Source organism: Physeter macrocephalus, unplaced genomic scaffold (genome assembly GCF_002837175.3).
Source record: "Physeter macrocephalus isolate SW-GA unplaced genomic scaffold, ASM283717v5 random_1364, whole genome shotgun sequence".
Lineage (NCBI taxonomy): Eukaryota > Metazoa > Chordata > Mammalia > Artiodactyla > Physeteridae > Physeter > Physeter macrocephalus.
In genome coordinates, this window is record NW_021146436.1 from 1 (window position 1) to 16194 (window position 16194).

Here is a 16194-nt window from a genome sequence, read left to right on the forward strand (position 1 = left end):
CCTCGATGCTGGTCTGGATTCAGAGCCGTGACGGAGCGCTTTCGATTACCATGCCCGCCACGACCGAAGCTTTGGAACCGACGTGGAGGGCTTCCAGAAATCTTAATGTTTTCACTTCCCAAGCCGTCCATCACTAATTATATGAAATGACCCAAGAGCGAGTTTTCATTATTCTATAAAAATCTAAGTATTACTATTGCTGATTTATGCTTCTCACAATTTTCATACCAAAAAAAGTTCTCAATGACCACAAAATACCAAATATTTATTTTTATCAAGTGTCAGGATAACTTATTAAAGTTGAGGTTTATCTCTTTTTTATTGCTGAAGTATTCTAAGATCTTAATACTGCAAACTACTCCACTTCGTTCCGATACGTTTCGGACTTACAAACACGGCTGAGATTTAACCAGAACTTAGGCGTCTTAAGAGAATCAAAAGAAGAAATACTTGAACAGTGTCTCACTAATTGCAAATCAGTAAAAACAAACAAAAAAAACCAAACCACCTCAAGTAAAAGATTATAGTGATACCATGGAATGAGGAACCATGCAGACGACCAAGAACAAATTTCAACAGTAATGAAGTCAAGTCATCCTGTGACTGTAAGGTCCAGAAGCACAAGGTTTTTTGGAGTTTTTCTAGGTTGAGTAAGGACATTGCTGATTAACATCAGTTCACCTCAAACTTATATTCAAGGGCGACAGTTTGCAACCTTTATCACTCCTTTCGGAAAGATATTTTGTTCCTTATGACACAGCTCACGACACAGGCTGAAATCCGGCGAGGGGCTCCGGTCTCCTAGGAGCGAGGCGGGCGGCCTTTTAGCTGTGGGTTTGCTCGTGGCTCCAGAGACTGAACGCCGTCTTGAATGTCCTATGGCAGAGCTTGCACATAAACTGTCTTTTAAACGTGATCGCGGAGAGGGGTGGCGCGTGGTAGAACAGCGTGTCTGACTCCCGGGCCGCGAAGAGCTTGTCGGCGCTGGGAGCCGGGCTCTCGGGCAAGCCCGTGGGGCTGTCGGGCTCCAGGGGCTGGATCTTGGGCAGTGGCGGGGGCAGAGGGGGCGGCGACGGGGAGCCGGCGGGGCCCGGGCCCACCTCGGGCTCCCTGTGCGCCGGGTCCTCGGCGGCCTGAGCCATGTGGGACTGGAAGTGACTCCAGAGCCGGAAGTTGGTGCGGAAAGCCTTGTTGCAGACGTGGCAGATGAAGGGCTTCACGGAGCACAGCAGCTCTTGGTGCCGCTCCAGCTGCTTGGGCGCCGGGAAGGTCTTGCCGCACTTCTCGCACGGCCACAGGTCCTTGGGGGCCGCGCCGGGCTCGGGCGCCTCCTCCTCGGCCCCCTCCGCCGGCTCCTCTTTGACCTGGACCTTCAGCGGCCTGGAGAGGCTGAGGTCTTCGGGGAGGCAGGGCGAGTCTTCCGGGTCGAAGTTCACGGGCTCGGGGCCGTGGCCGCCCGCGGGGTCGTCTTCGGCGGCGGCGGCGGCGGCGGCGGCGGGGTCGGCCCGGCCGGGTTCGGGCAGGGCCTGCGGCCGGGCCGGGCCGCTGGCCTCGCCGTTGAGGTCGGGCCGGGGCGGGGAGGCGCCCGCGGCCGGGGCCATGCTGTTCTGGTTGTGCACCTCCACCTGGTGCCGCCAGATGCTGAAGGCCGACTTGAAGGTGCGCATGCACTCCAGGCAGGTCAGCTTGCGGTACTCGCACTTGCCCTCGTGCTCGCGCTTGAGCTCGGGCGAGAAGAACCTGAGGCTGCAGTAGGGGCACACGGTGGCCGTGCGGCACAGGCGCTCGTGGCTCCCCTGCTCTAGGAGAGAAGAGAGCTTGGCGTTACAGAGGCGGCACAGGTAGAGCTCCGAGCCGCCGCCCGCCGGGCCCCCGGGCGCCGCGCGCTCCCTGGGCCTGGCGGCCCTGCCGGCCCCGAGGGCCTTCTCTCCCGGGTGCATCTTCACGTGCTGCTTGAGCTGGGAGAGGAAGCGGTAGGCCTTCCCGCAGGCCGTGCACACGTACGCGCCTTTGGCCCGCGACCTCAGGCTCCTCTTGATGGCTTGCGCGGGGGAGCCGCCGGGGCCCTGGAAGCCGGGCCGGCCGCGCCGCAGCTTCAGGATCAGGGCCTTCTTAATCTCCCGCTCCCTCACGATGTCGATCAGCTTCCTCTGGAACTTCTCGTCCAAAACGGCGTGCGAGCTGGCGGCCGGGGACGGGTTCTTCACGATGCCGTGCTGCGTCTGGCAGTGCGTCCACACTTTGAAGTTGGTGTGAAAGCGCTTGTGACAGATGTCGCAGGCGTAGGGCTTCTCGGGGTTGTGGTACATGTTCACGTGCCGGTGAAGGCCGGCCGTGGATCTAAAGATCTTAAGGCAGTGTCTGCATCTAAATTTTTTGTTTGGTCTCGCTCCCTCCAGCTCGCCGAATTCGTCCTTGCTCAAGTCAGAAGCCGGGAAGGCGGCCTCGAGGAGAGGCGGGCTCGAGCGCTCCGCACGGGGGTCTCCCGCGCCCGGCGAGCCCCGGCCCTCGGCCTTCGGCTGCTTGGCCGGCAGCCTCCTGTCCGCCTGGAACCGCCTCTTGGCCGGGAGTCGGCTCGCGTCTTGCCGGTCGTCGTCCGCCTGCGGGACCAGGTCCCTCGTGGCGGCCGCGGCGTCCCCCACGGTGACGCGGATGATGTCGCCGGGCTCCGGGGGGCTGCGCGGCTCGGCCTTGACCCGCACCTCGGGCCCGGGGGCCGCCCCCGGCCGCTCCGCCGGCTGAGAGGCGCTGAAGGACCTGAGGCGGTGCGGCTGCGGGGCCGGCGCCCGGGCGTCGGGGGCGGCCGCCTCGCTCGCGTCCCTGGAGGACGGCCCCTGAGAGAAGGCGCCGAGCGCGCGCCCCGCCGCGTCGCCCGAGCCCGGCGGGGGCGGCAGGTCGGCGGCGGGCGCGAAGACGGGGACCTGGCTGTCCATGGACAGCGAGCGGCGGAGGAGGCTCTTGACGAGCGGGCCGCTCCTGTCCACGCCCTGGCCCCCGGGCGCCGGCCCCCCGGCCGGGATCACCAGCCCCAGCCTGGAGTAGTAGAGCAGGTTCCTGTCCTCGCCCGGCCCGCCGCCCCGGCCCGCCTCCTTCAGCAGGAAGGGCGTCTCCGGGGCGCCGCGCAGAGACAGCACGGGCGGCCGCGGGCTCCGCAGCGCCAGCTCCACGGCCGCGCCTCTGGGCGGCGGCGCGCCGGCGCCCGGCCTCTCGTCCGCGGCCGCCCGCTCCTGCGGGGGCTTGGAAGGCGGCGCCGCGCCCCGCTTGGCCAGGCCGCCTCGGCTCGGCTCCTCCGACGGCCCGGCGAGCTCGGGGGGCCTCGCGAGGCCCGCGGGGCCATCTTTCGGCCGACTCTTCTCAGCTGCCGCCACGTGGTGCGCTGGCTCCGTGGGCTTGGGACCGGGGGCCTTACTGGCGTTGGCCTGGACGGCGAGGCCGGGCGAGGGCCGGGGCGGGTGGCCGAGGTCGGCTGGATTCTGACTCACGGTTTTCCCCTGGGCCTCGTTTCTACCTTGACAAACGATGACGCTTCTCTTCTGAGAACTGTTCTCATCGTCTTCTGCGAAGGGCTTCTTTCTGTTGGGACACGTTGGAAAGGGGGCCTGGGGCGTCTTAGAAGCGATGTTGGTCAGAAAGGAGATGCCCAGGCTGTAGCCTAGTTCCTGCACAGCAGCAAGGCTGCCTTTCTCCACAAATAAAGACGAAGAATAGATGTAGTTCAGCACATTGTCAAAAGCATCTGGCTCACAGAAGTCCAGCTGGAACACAGTTTGTGACTCGTTCTCCTGATTTGTGAATAAGCTCTGGAAGTACTCACTGCTGGCAGCCAGGACATTCTTATGCGCGCGGAACTTCTGGTCCCCCACGATCAGGAGCACGTCGCACAGCTGCCCTTTGAGGCGCTCCTCGTTGAGGGCGCTCAGGAGAGAGATGGCGTGGGCTGGGTTGATGTAATGCAGCAGCCCCTCCATGCTCGGGCTCACCTGAAAGACAAACGTGCAATCGCCGTGAACAGGGTGGTGAGACGCTCCCCCAGATGAGGGCTCCTCGAGGGCCGGGAACGTCAGCTGTCTTCTCACAGGTGCCAATGCTTAGCAGACTGTGGCCCAACAAGAGGTTTCTAGATGAACAATCTTACTTAAATAACAAGGAAAATATACAGAACCAAGTCTCATGGCTTACGCAGGTCATCAGTCATTAAAACTGAAGAATTTTAAGCACTAAGGTCTGTAACAGGCATTTCCATACCAGCAAAAAGGCAGCTAGAACTTGGCAGGTACGTAGAGAAGCAATATTTGAAAACAAGGTTTATTATCCATATTTAGGGCCCATATCCGTCGGAGGCTTAATTCTATTCCTTATTGGCTCAGAGAGTATGAAGTACCAAACCCCATAAAGTCCGTAATTCTGAAAGGAAAGCAGTTTTATTACTGGATATGATTAAACACAATGTGAATTAACAAGAGGCTGTAAAGTAGAGGTCTCAAAAATAGGTACGAATTTGGAAAGAGGGAAATCATTTGCTAATTACGATTGCATCACAGTGTTTAGCGAAGGTCAGAAATAGTAAAGAATAAAAAAGTTTATTTTCTTTCTTATGCTAAACACCTTGCAATCCGAACACTATTTTCTTACCAAATTACACTTTCAACAATAGCACAGTAGAAGCTTTAGCCTGGATCTAAACTTAATTATACTAATTCTAAACTAAGGGGTTTGACTTGAGATTTCACTGAAACTCTCTTCAAATCTAAAGGTGAGATCTAAAGGCCTAGTGGGGGGCTGGTGGCGGGGGTGGGCGTCTGCCGAGGGGCTGGGGTTGAGATCCTCCCTTGTGGTCCACTGGCATCTCAGATCAGCAGGTCCCTCACGTGAGACGGGTAACAGCCGTGCCCTCCTTCAGGGCTGCCGTGAAAATTACATGAGCCTGTATCTCATACCTAGTAAGGACTTGACAAATGTGCAATTAATTTTCAGAAACTGCAGGGTTAATAGATATTTAATTCAGCATAAAAGGGTCCAGATTAACCCCTGATGAAGACGAAGCCATTTCACACAGAGAGGACGCCTGACTCTCCAAATCTGACACTTCCCTCAGGCTGCTGCTACGGTAATGTCTCGTCTCTCTGGGTTGGTTTTATAATGCCATCTTGTTCTTTAAAATAGTTATGACATTTATTTTTTAATATAAAATGGATTCAGAGTAACTAAGACTATTTGGACAGTTTTATCATTCCCTAGAGGGTGAGCCAGAGATACACCAAACACGGCACCCGCACGTTTGCAGGTTCTCCTCGGGCTTCAAAGGACCAGGCTTTGCTGGTCAACCAGCCTCGGCGCTCTTCAGGAGAATCTGCAGGGAAGAGTTTCTCAGGCCACCACCTGGAGTGACCAAGAGTGATCCCCGGTCTTCTTCACCACTGATCTGGCTCCTGCTGAGGTACTGACTCCACCTGACCGACCGGGAGACGTGACTTTGCTTCCAGAGACGACGCCTGGAGCCCGTCCACAGGCAACTGCCTTGGTCAGCTTGCACCGAGCTGCAGTTCATTCTTGCCTGGCATCGTTTCACCTCGATGGTGAGTGCTTGAGAAGGAGATTTTCCCTTCCTTTTTTTTGATTGACCATTTAAATTTCTCCCTTGATCCTACTCTACCGTCTTTGTGATCACACATCTATTTATGTGCAAAGAAACCCCTGTCATCCTTTACAGAGGTCAGCAGAGAAAAAAATAAGCTTATAATGCCACACTCATAACTCAGCCGTGTTCTGAACACGATTTTTAGTGCAATTAAGTTTTGAGACAGCTAGTTCAGTGTTGCCACAGGGCAAAGCAGCAGATGCAGAATCAAAAGCTTGGACGAGGACTTTTCAAAAGGGCTTCTTAAAATCAATGTAGTGGTCTGAAGTGAACAACTGAAAACAATGACTAGGGCAGAGTAGAAAAGTCCCAATGTCTCAAATGTAGGAAGGCTGGCTACGATCTTGTGAAACTTTCACAAGTTCTACGCATACATTTCCACACACGTCAGCGGGCACTGGGGTGAGATGTACAGCGGTCCCTCAGTATCTGCAGGGGATTGGTTCCAGGAAGCCTGCAGACACCGAAATCCACAGATGCTCAAGTCCCTTATATAAAATGGTGTAGTATCTGCATATAACCCATGCACATCCTCCCACATACTTTAAATCATCTCTAGATTACCTGTGGGTCAGAGTGGAGACAGTCTGAAGGTCAGTGCTCTAAGCTAACCAACCTCTCTGAACCTCAGCGTTCCCCACTGTACAGCAGGGATGATAATGCTACTGTGAGAACCAGAAAAGAGAACCGTAATCGCTACCATTTATTCAGCACCTGTAACACACTACAAGCTTCGCCAGAACTTCCACGTCATCCACCTAGTCACTCACTCAACAAAGTGACATTTCAGAAGGCTTGCAGGACGCAAGGATGAGCCGTGAGGATCACTGAGGGAAGAGCACATGGGCACCGGAAGAGACAAGGTCACGGCAGGGCTGGAGCAGAGCTGAAGAAGCTGTGGCTGATGACACTGACGGAGGCTGAGGAGACACTGCGGGGCTGGGGGGACCACTGGAAGGGCTGCGCTTGGTACCAGGGCAGCTGTTGGAGGGTTCTGAGAGGAGGAATGACAACGACCTGCATTCTGTTTAGAAGGTCCCTCTGGCTATGTTGCAAAGAATGGGCCATGGGAGAGGCTGTAAGCTGGGAAGTCAGCTAGGAGGCCACCGCACTGATGCAGGCGAGACAGCACAGTGCCCGGAGCAGCGGGGCAGCGCCGGAGGTAAAGCAGTCATTCGGATGTCTAATGGACTGACTGCAGAGGGTAAGAAGGTGAGGAGTTAAGGGTGTCCCCACGGTTTCTGCCAGAACTGGAAGGATGTCCTTACTTGAGATGAAGCTTGAAAACCTGGTTCAGAATTTTTTCGGGAGTTCAGTTTAGAGATTCTAAACGTGAGCAGGAACCTGGTCATTCGTGTACCCTTCACGGGCATCCATCCTTTCCTGCTTCACTTCCCCTGCAACCTTTCTTATGCTTCCTGGGATCACTTTCCAAATAAACATCTACACTTGAATCCTTGTCTCAGGGTCTGCTTTTGGGGGAAACGCCAACTAAGAAACCAAGGGACTGCGTGAGGACTAGACCAAGTGAGACTCTCCACACCCCTGGACACGAGCAACGCTAATGCACGCACCATCCGCTCCCGTCCCTACAGGCCAAAAGCCCGCATTTTCTCACTGCTCATTGTTCGGCAAAGTTTCCTCCTTTTTCTTCCTTCAAATTATCGTGACCTCTATTTTTGTTCTAAGTAACTGCTTCTAATCCCTAAACCACAGGCTTCCGTACTTTTTGAACGAAACAGGGAATTAGGGAAAGATAAGTCACTGAGAGTGGAGTTGTAAGAGGAGTAGTCACTGTCCTCGAAAAGTATTTGGAATTTAAAACTATTCATTTGACTCTAGCCTTAATTCAGTCATCAACGAGGGCGCCTGCTTGAAAAGTGGCTAAGCACGTCCAAATTCCTGATAACCAGTGCGGAACAGCTCCAGGTATTGATTTTTCCATACCATTCCCTAGACACTGATCGGGCATGAACAGCAGCTAACATCTGAGCGCTTACTCTGCCCACGCAGCATTCTGAACAGTTTGCAGGCTTTAACTCAGTATTTACACCAACCCTAGGAGGTAGTACCATCATTATCCCCATTTTACAGCTGAGAAAACTGAGGCACACGGGGTTAAGGCTATGTGCCTGAGGCTCAAGTTTGCACAGATAGTAAGGAGCAGAGCAGAATTCACACCAGGTGACTTGGCTCTGGAGGCCATGCTCTTCACCTGCACACCATACCAACCTCTAGTTTCCTCTTTTAATTCCCACATAAACATCCGAGCTAGGCACGGCCATCATCCCTGTTTTACAAATTAGGAAACCGAGGCATCGAGAGGTCAGGTAGTGTGCCTAAGGTCGCCCCGTCAGTTAACTGTGGGGCTGGGAGTCGGGCCCCAGAGCCTGGATTCTTGGTCATCACGTTACACACTTCTCATGGTTGGGCACCAGTCTAGTATGTGCTAGAACTGGCCAGACAGGGAGGGTGGCAGTCTGACAAGCATGGTCCTGCCTTACAGCTCTTAGTCTTGCGTGGGAACAGGACAAGTCAATCCACCACACACTCCGGTGTGCTAAGCACCAGGCAGCAGGGTGCAAAGGTACAGCTGGAGTACAGGCGATGGCACTGGATCCAGGTGAGAGGAAGGTCAGGGAAGGGATTCTACAAAAGAAGTTTCCTGAACAGGCAGGAGTCAGAAAATACGGGAGTCAGGAAGGAAGGGTGAAGGACATTGCAAGGACAGGAGCAGTGTGTCCAGTACACAGAGCCAAGACCAAGTGCCTGGCTGGAGCAAAAGACACATGTAGGGGAGGGCGGGTCATGAGGCTGGGGAGGGGGTGGAGGCATGAGGCCCTGGGAGCAAAATTAAGGTCCCCCCCAAGGGTCATCGGAGGACAGTGACCTCTCCCAGCCTCTTCAGGAGCCCAGGAAAAGGGCTCTAGGTGTCTGGGGTGACAGGAGCACACAGTGCAGACTCCTCACCTTCACGCAGAGGCCCTTGCTTTTACCTTTTAATTCAATCATCAGAGCTTAACAATGGCCCCTTTCCTGGTCTAGCTGCAAACAATTAACATTTTGGAATTTTGTGTGTTTTAATGACACAGTAGGTATATTTATTGAGTTTCACAAATTCATTAAAAATATAAAATGCAGGCTTCCCTGGTGGCGCAGTGGTTGAGAGTCCGCCTGCCCATGCAGGGGACACGGGTTCGTGCCCGGGTCCGGGAAGATCCCACATGCCGCGGAGCAGCTGAGCCCATGAGCCGTGGCCGCTGAGCCTGCGCGTCCGGAGCCAGTGCTCCGCAGCGGGAGAGGCCGCAACAGTGAGAGGCCCGCGCGCTGCAAAAAAAAAAAAAAAAAAAAAAAAAAAAAAAAAAAATATATATATATATATATATATATAATGCTACACTAAGAACGCAGGCAAAAACGGGGGTGAGAATCATGACTGCTGCGTGTCATGAGATAATCCAGAAAACCCTTTGTAGCTGGTGGATGTGCGGACTGAACGCTCAAAGCCGCGTGCTGTTCTGCTCTTCAGCCTCAGGTGAGGCCAGCTTTGGTGCTGGAGGTACCTTCTCCAACATAAATCTGCTGGGTCATCAGACTCCAATCTCCCATGGACACTCAGGACCTCTGACTCACGGAGGACAGCGCAGCCCGGTCTGCAGGCTCTGACGCGGACACGCGCGCTGTGGCCACATCCCCGGCCCCTCCTACCCACTGCTCATCTCCAGGAGTCTCCAGCGCCCGAGCTCCCACCACCACTTCGGTCACGGTGGAAACCTTGGTGCTCTTACAAGAAAAGTGGGTGAAACGTGGAAGAAAAGGCCCCTCTAGCATAGAAAAAGCGGGGAGGAAATCCCCCAGGAAACCCAGCTCCTGAAGCGGGGCGGGCTTGCTTACCACTTGGATCCCTACACACAAATATCTTCCCAAACTCTGCCTAAATTGTTTCTATTTCATGTTGTTTCCTGATATTTCAAAATGAGAGAATCTTTACAGTTAACAGTTCATGGCCGTCACTATAGCTCCACGGGAAAGACTTTCAAATTAGTCTACTTGTCTCAAATCCTGGCTTTGCCACTTATTAGGTATGTAACCTTGTAAAGATCACTCAACCTGAGTACACGTTTCCTCAACCTGTTCAGTGGGGCTAACACTGCCCACCACATAGGATTCTTACGAAGAACAAAAGACGCCGTATGCGTGCAAGCTCCTGGTACATACAGTGTTTACCGTCTGCGTGCAGGCACTTTACTTCCTCTTCTTCCTTTCCTGAACATTTCCATGGTAGGACAGACATGGAAGACTAAATATAACGAAGCATGCAAAAAGTGCTGAGAATACTGTTTACAGGAAGCAGTTAATTGGGCCGAGGGGTGGGAGGGTCGATGAATGAACAGTGGGGACCTGAGGGAAGATGGGGGACTCGTTGCTTACCGGACAATTATAATGATATCAATACTACAGCTTCCACTCTTCACCATTCTACTGTAGATACTTTCCAGAAACATGCATCTAATAGTGCCAGGGCTTAAAAACTCCAGAAGCCCCTGGCCTGAATGAAGTTCCAGTTCCCTAGAATGGCTACGGAGCACTTCACAACTGGATTCCAGAAAACTATTTCATACCACCACCTCTAAGTCCTCAGGTACCGAGTGCTAAGAGGGGCAGGGAATTCATATCTTAATATAACGTAATTCAATGCAAATAATTCCCTCTTTATACCAACTGTAGGAAGTTAAGATTTTTAAGGAGATGGAGGAAAGGCAGGCAATCCTGGACTATAGAACATTCCGGGGATATAAACAGAAGCAAAGCAGAGCTAGACACTCGGATAAAAGGACATCAGGAGGTGAACAATGGGCCCAGAAGGGGAGATGAGAAGGGACCAAAATAACCTCACAGCAGCTTTCGAGTTTTGGAGACGAACACTCAGGCTGGTATCAGAGCTAAGGTACACTGTAAATCAAACTTGCTCCAAGACCAGCCCACAAAACCCTTACCTCCAGTTCTATAGGAAACTCTCTCTTTAATCCAAAACATTAATGTGAAACTGAAATCTGGGCACACAATCCTTTAGAATGCTGGAGATTGCTTATATAGCCCTAACCATGACACTGGGAGAAAGAAGGAATGCATGTAACACGACGCAAACATGCAGTCAGAAAAACAAAGCATCTACATTTGGCTCCGGAATATAAACACACACCCCGCTCACCCGCAAACCCTCACCTCTGGGTCTAGCCTGACTCTCTCCGTTTGATTTTACTATGAGATGGTGGCAGGCAGTCAGCTCTGAGTTTACATCTCAGCATGGCTCACTTGGAGACAATGCAGATGTCCAGACAGCCTCGAAAGCGCCTGGGATTTCAAAGCCAGCCTCGCTGATCTGACCCTTCAGGAGCAGCGATGTCACCCCCTCGGACCCCACCTCACCACAGGTTTCGTTCCCCCCGGGGAGGTCTGATTTGGTCTAAGGGTGTGCGCGCCGCCTCCTCCAGCAGAGCGCACCTCGGGTAACAGAGCAGAGCCTCCTGTTGTGCTTCCCCCGCTGGAGCACCCCTGTCCTGAGGAGTCCGAGGCGCTGCACTCCCCTCGCTCAGGACTGGGCACACGACCAATGCCCAGCCCATTAGAAACTTTCTCCTTTGGAATATGGGCTGAGAATAACAAAGGCAGCAACTAGCGGAGCTGATTTATCTCAGCCCTGGCCTGAAAGTGCAGCCTGCAGTGCCCGCTACACAGGCTCCTGCAGTTACCTTGGTTTTTGTCCTTCCCGGCCCAATTCTTTGTCTTTCCTTCAATGTCAAGAGCAGCCCTCTCTCTACCTTTAAATTTCTTTTTATATTCAAGCTGGCCTGGCCGTTTCTGCTCTTGTCATTAAAGGACCCTGACTAATAGATTTCCAAGTGGTATTCGTCCTTCCTATCATGCCCTCCGAATCCATCGTGACTGAGCTTCCGCTTCCGAAAACAAAACTCTGATCATTCACTGGACGCACACATTAAGGATGACTATGAGGAATTCAACCTCTTTACTGAGCTCCTATTACGGGCAAGGCACAGTGAGACACACGTGAAATACAGGGTCGCACAGAACAGACAAGGCCCCCGCTTTCCAGTGGGGTAAATCAGACGATGAGCAGGGAAACAAGTAAAAAAAAGATAACTTGTGACTGTGCTAAGAGCTACAATGGAAATAAATAGGGAGCTCTGACTGGGGGGAGGTAACCAGGGTTTGGAGGGGATGATCGGGAAATGCCTCGATGTGACAGTTTAGCTGAGACCTAAGACCTGAGTAAACAGAAATAAAATGATAAAAACGATGGTTCTCCATTAGGTTAAAATACAAAACTTTGAAAACATGGACTTCAAGGCTCTGTAAATCTGGTTTCAAACTACTTTTTAAATTTTCTTTTCTTTAGTTATCGCCTCGTGATAACTTCCTGCTTCAGATGCTTTGTCTCTGAGACACCACCCACAGGTCTTGCTTCCTCTGTCACCCAATCTGCAATGTCCCAGACCCCCCCAACCCCGCCCCCGACACCACTCAGCTGAACGTTACTCACCCTTCAAAGCTCAGCTCAAGGCCATTTCCTCCATTAAGCCTTCGGTCATGGGCTGGACTGTCCCCTGCGATTCCTAGGTCGAAGTCCTAACCCCCAGCACCTCAGAATGTAAGCGTATGTGGAGACAGGGTCTTCTAAGAGACCGTAGGTTGTAATGAGGCCTTAAGGGTGGGCCCTAATCCAACGTGACTGGTGTTCCTGTAAGAGATGGAGATAAGGACACAGACACAGAGAGAAACCATGTGAAGACAGAGAAGACGACTGTCCACAAGCTGAGGGCTCTGGAGAAATCGAGCCTGCCAGAGCCTTCATCTTGGACTTCTAGGATCCAGAATTGTGGGAAAAATACATTTCTGGTGTTCAGGGCCCCCAATCTGTGGTGCTCTGTTACGGCAGCCCTAGCTAACTAAAATACACACCTTCCTTGACCACTGCAGTTTATAACGAGCAAACGCCTTTCAACTGCAGTATTACAGAGGGACACCATTTATGCAGTGTTTATTCAGTGCCGTATACTGTAAGTTGTCTGTCTCCCCAGCAGAAATGTAAGCTATTTATGGACTCGGAATCTATTTAATGTCTTTTGACGCTCTTCACAATGCCCAACGTGGTATCTCACACGACAGTAAATATCTGTTGATTTTTCTGTAGGCTGACACTCTAATTAGATGCAGGAGTGGAAACTGTGCCTTTTATTTGTTTTCCTGAAGCAGAGCTGGTCCCACCAGTGCCCTTTAGAATACTATATGGATTTTTCTATTCCTCCCTAGATCAAATGCAAACTCTACAGACTGGCATGCAAGAGTCTTCATATTCTGATCACAATTCATCTCTCCACCCTCACTGGACAGCATGAGGGTGAGCATCTGCCCTACAAACTTGCACACGCAATTTCCACCGACTATCTTTCTTACCTTTCCTTTACTTGGCTAACCTCTACAGAAAGATCCAGCTCAAACGTCACCATCTCTACAAAGCTCTAGTGATGTGCTCCTGGCCAGTAGCTCAGCCATCTAAGCTACCACAATACTTCGTCTCCTCTGCAATAACACAACTATTTTGAATGATCTGCCTTTATATCTACCCTCTCGTGAGAGTCCTTAAAAGGAAGAACCCTTGTTGTCAGCTGTGTATTCCTAATGCTTAGCACAGGCCAAGCAGGTGCCTACTGGCCAAAGAGAGAAACCATCACTAAGGCTCGAGGCCTGGGCTGGCTCATCTCTGCTGCTCCAGCATCCGGCACAGAGAGCAGCGCGTGGCAGCGGTCTTCGCTTTGTGTGTGAGCGCCGGTGGCCTTAATTCCTACCGGCCGATGACTCCCAACTCTGTATCCCTGCTGAGGCTTCTCGGGACTCGTCCATCACAGGACAGCCCTCTTGTCCAGGATGGTACCTAGGACCCTACCCTCCCACATCTGCCGGTCCCCACACATTTCCTGTTTAGTTCGGTGTGCTGCCAGCCAGCGGGTCTCCCAAACTGGAAACCTCTTCTCTTTCCTTTGTAGCCGGGGACCACCCCGTCAAGCCTTGCTCGTGATCAGCCCTGGCGTCTGCTCTCCTCACCCCCGCTGGCTCTGGCCCCTCCGGTCACCTCCCCTCACCCAGAGACCCTCTCAATACTCTGGGCTCCTCTTCTGTTACACACCTAACACGCCCTGCCATGAACACGGTCAGGTTCCTCAAGGGCGGGGGGTCATATCCTTTCCAACTTTTATTTCCAGAGAATGAAGCACCCTCTACACCGAACAGTGTAAAAAGGAAGAATAAATTAGATGCAACGTTATTTTTAAGTGAACCAATGCCCCCCATGTCTACTTTCTTTTTACCATCGATAGTTACTGGTACTCATATTTAAACGTCATGACCGTTAGTCATTAAGGTGGATGAAGGATTTACTCCGAGCACCAGCGGGTAAAAGTTTGCAAAAGTAACTGTCAACGACAAGCCTTTCTGACACGGATTAACCCACTTTCTTCCGGACCGCAACGCAGGCTCCCCATGGATGACGCAGGGTCACCGCGGTCAACAGTCCTGGACGCTGCGGAATACCTGGCGCCCTCAGATGCCTGGCGTGAGCGGGGCTGGTGGCTCCCGCCCTAAGACCCCCAGGGCGCTGTGCACTGCTTCCCCCACCTCCCACCGCCAGGCCGCCCCGCTGGAGAACCTGTCTCTACGGTCACCCCGCTAAACCGTGCTGCCGAAGCGGCGTCCTCCAGAACCGCGCGGCGCTGCGGTTGGAGCGCGCAGCAACCGGGGCGGAGGGCCAGGACCGAGGGGCGCTCCCGCGGTCACAGCCATGCTCTCCCGTACGGGGGCCAGTGAACGCGCGCCAGGTAAGCGGTCTGGGCGAGAAAAGATCTTGGGGAGTCCGGCCAGCGGAGGTCTCTGGGCGGGGGTCTCCAGAGCGGCCGGTCGGCAACCTACGCCTCCGGCCGCAGGTTTCGGACGGGGGCTTTCCCGGGGGAGTCCCTCCGCATTCCAGCAGAGACGCTCGGGGCCAGCGCTGGAGAGTCGGGGAGACAGGCCCTCCCGGGGGTCTGCGGGGGGCCGGCCAGGAGGCGAGGCGGGGCGGGGCAAGCAGTCCACTCGGGTCATCGGTTAGATGCGCCGGCGGCCGCCAGGCGGGGCTCGAGGGCCGGTGGGGCGGGGGCGCGGGCCGCGGCAGGTGCGGGGATCCCCCGCCCCGCAGCTTCCGCGTACGCCCGCGCGCCCCGGCAGACACCGGCCGGCCTCCACGCCTGCCGGGGATGCAGCACGCGCCCGCGGCCGGAAGGCGCCCCAACCGCCCGGCGCAGGGGCGCCGGGCCCGGCGAGGGAAGCCCAGTGAGGGACGGAGCGTGCGCAGTGGCGAGGGCGAGGCCAAGTGCGGGCAAGGAGCGTGCGCAGTGTAAAGGCACGACGGGCTACGTGGGAGCCCGGGGCATGCTCGGTGAGAGCCGAGCCCGGCGCACGCGCAGAAGCGCTCCGAGCCCGCAACCCGCCGGCGGAGAGAAAAAGGAGGAGAGAAATCACCTCAGAGTTACGTCAGGAAAGGCCGCGTTTTGCGGGGAGGCTCTGGCCTCCCACGGGCCCCGCAGTTCTCCTAGGGCCAGGGGCCTGACAGTTACTCACCGGTCTTCAGCCCCGAGGCAGACGCCAGGCCCCTTCCCGCTCACACTCGGCTCGCGCGCGCCGCAGCCGCCGCTGCCGCTGTGATTCCATCCATCTTGAATTTGACGTCATCCCACACCAGGGATGAGGTCATCGCAGGCAGCGCTCGTCACGTGCGCGGCTCTGTGATTGGCCGCCAGGCGCCGGGGGGCGGGGCGAGGGAGGTGCGCGGCGCGGGGGGCCGGGCGAGGGCGGGCCCGGTGGCAGCCGGCTCGCCGCCACCGCCGCCGCGTCCTCCCGCGCGCGCCTTCCGCCCGGTGTTCCTCCTCCCGAGCCGCACGCGCCCGCGTCCTCCCCCCGCCCGAGGCGGGGCGCGCGTCCCCCGTGGGCCGCCCTGAGGGGAGGCGGCGGCGGCCGGAGGGGCGCGTATCGCGGAGGCGCGGACCGCGCTCTGCCCGGCGGTCCCGGTGGGCTTGGCGCCGCGGGGACACGCGCCGGTGGGCTCGCTGGGTGGTGCCCCTTCCCGGCCCGGCGCGCTGCGGCGGCGCCTCCGCTCGGCCCTCGGAGGACTGTTCTCCGACGGCAGCCCCTTGGTGCCCGGGTCCAGGTGCATCTCGGCGGCGCGGACGCCTCTCGGCGGGCGTGGAGGCGCGCGGCGTGCGGCGTGCGACCTGCCGAGAACCGACCTGGGCGCTAACGTTTCCTCCCAGCTGGGCGGTCCGATCGCTGGGGACCGCTCGGTGCTGACTTGGGGTGGACGGGCCTCCAGGTTCACCCCGCCTGAGCAGATGGGGGTGGCAGCTCTGCTCTTCAGCCTCGCATGGCATCTACTTGTCAGCTGCGTGTTCACAGACAAAAACCTTCACTTTTAATAGGCATTGGCTTAAGCGATCGCTGGGCAACTT

At 55.2% G+C, this 16194-nt stretch overlaps 1 protein-coding gene across 3 annotated transcripts; it reads right to left on the reverse strand.

Moving 5' to 3' along the window:
* Nucleotides 1–6: 6 nt before the first annotated feature.
* ZBTB21 (zinc finger and BTB domain containing 21) lies at nucleotides 7–15416 on the reverse strand. 3 transcript variants are annotated; one of them, XM_024120344.2, is made up of 4 exons: nucleotides 14364–14862; nucleotides 13845–13935; nucleotides 12201–12398; nucleotides 7–3980 (listed from the first exon to the last, which is right to left on the reverse strand). In XM_024120344.2, exon 4 carries the CDS (start codon nucleotides 3966–3968, stop codon nucleotides 825–827), a length of 3144 nt encoding a protein of 1047 aa, XP_023976112.1. In that variant the 5' UTR covers nucleotides 3969–3980; nucleotides 12201–12398; nucleotides 13845–13935; nucleotides 14364–14862; the 3' UTR covers nucleotides 7–824. The 3 variants fall into 3 exon arrangements, with proteins under 3 accessions (XP_023976112.1, XP_023976110.1, XP_023976111.1); XM_024120342.3 differs by lacking the exons at nucleotides 13845–13935; nucleotides 14364–14862 and adding an exon at nucleotides 15311–15416; XM_024120343.3 differs by lacking the exon at nucleotides 14364–14862 and having other exon boundaries at nucleotides 13845–14093.
* Between the last annotated feature and the right edge of the window lie 778 nt (nucleotides 15417–16194).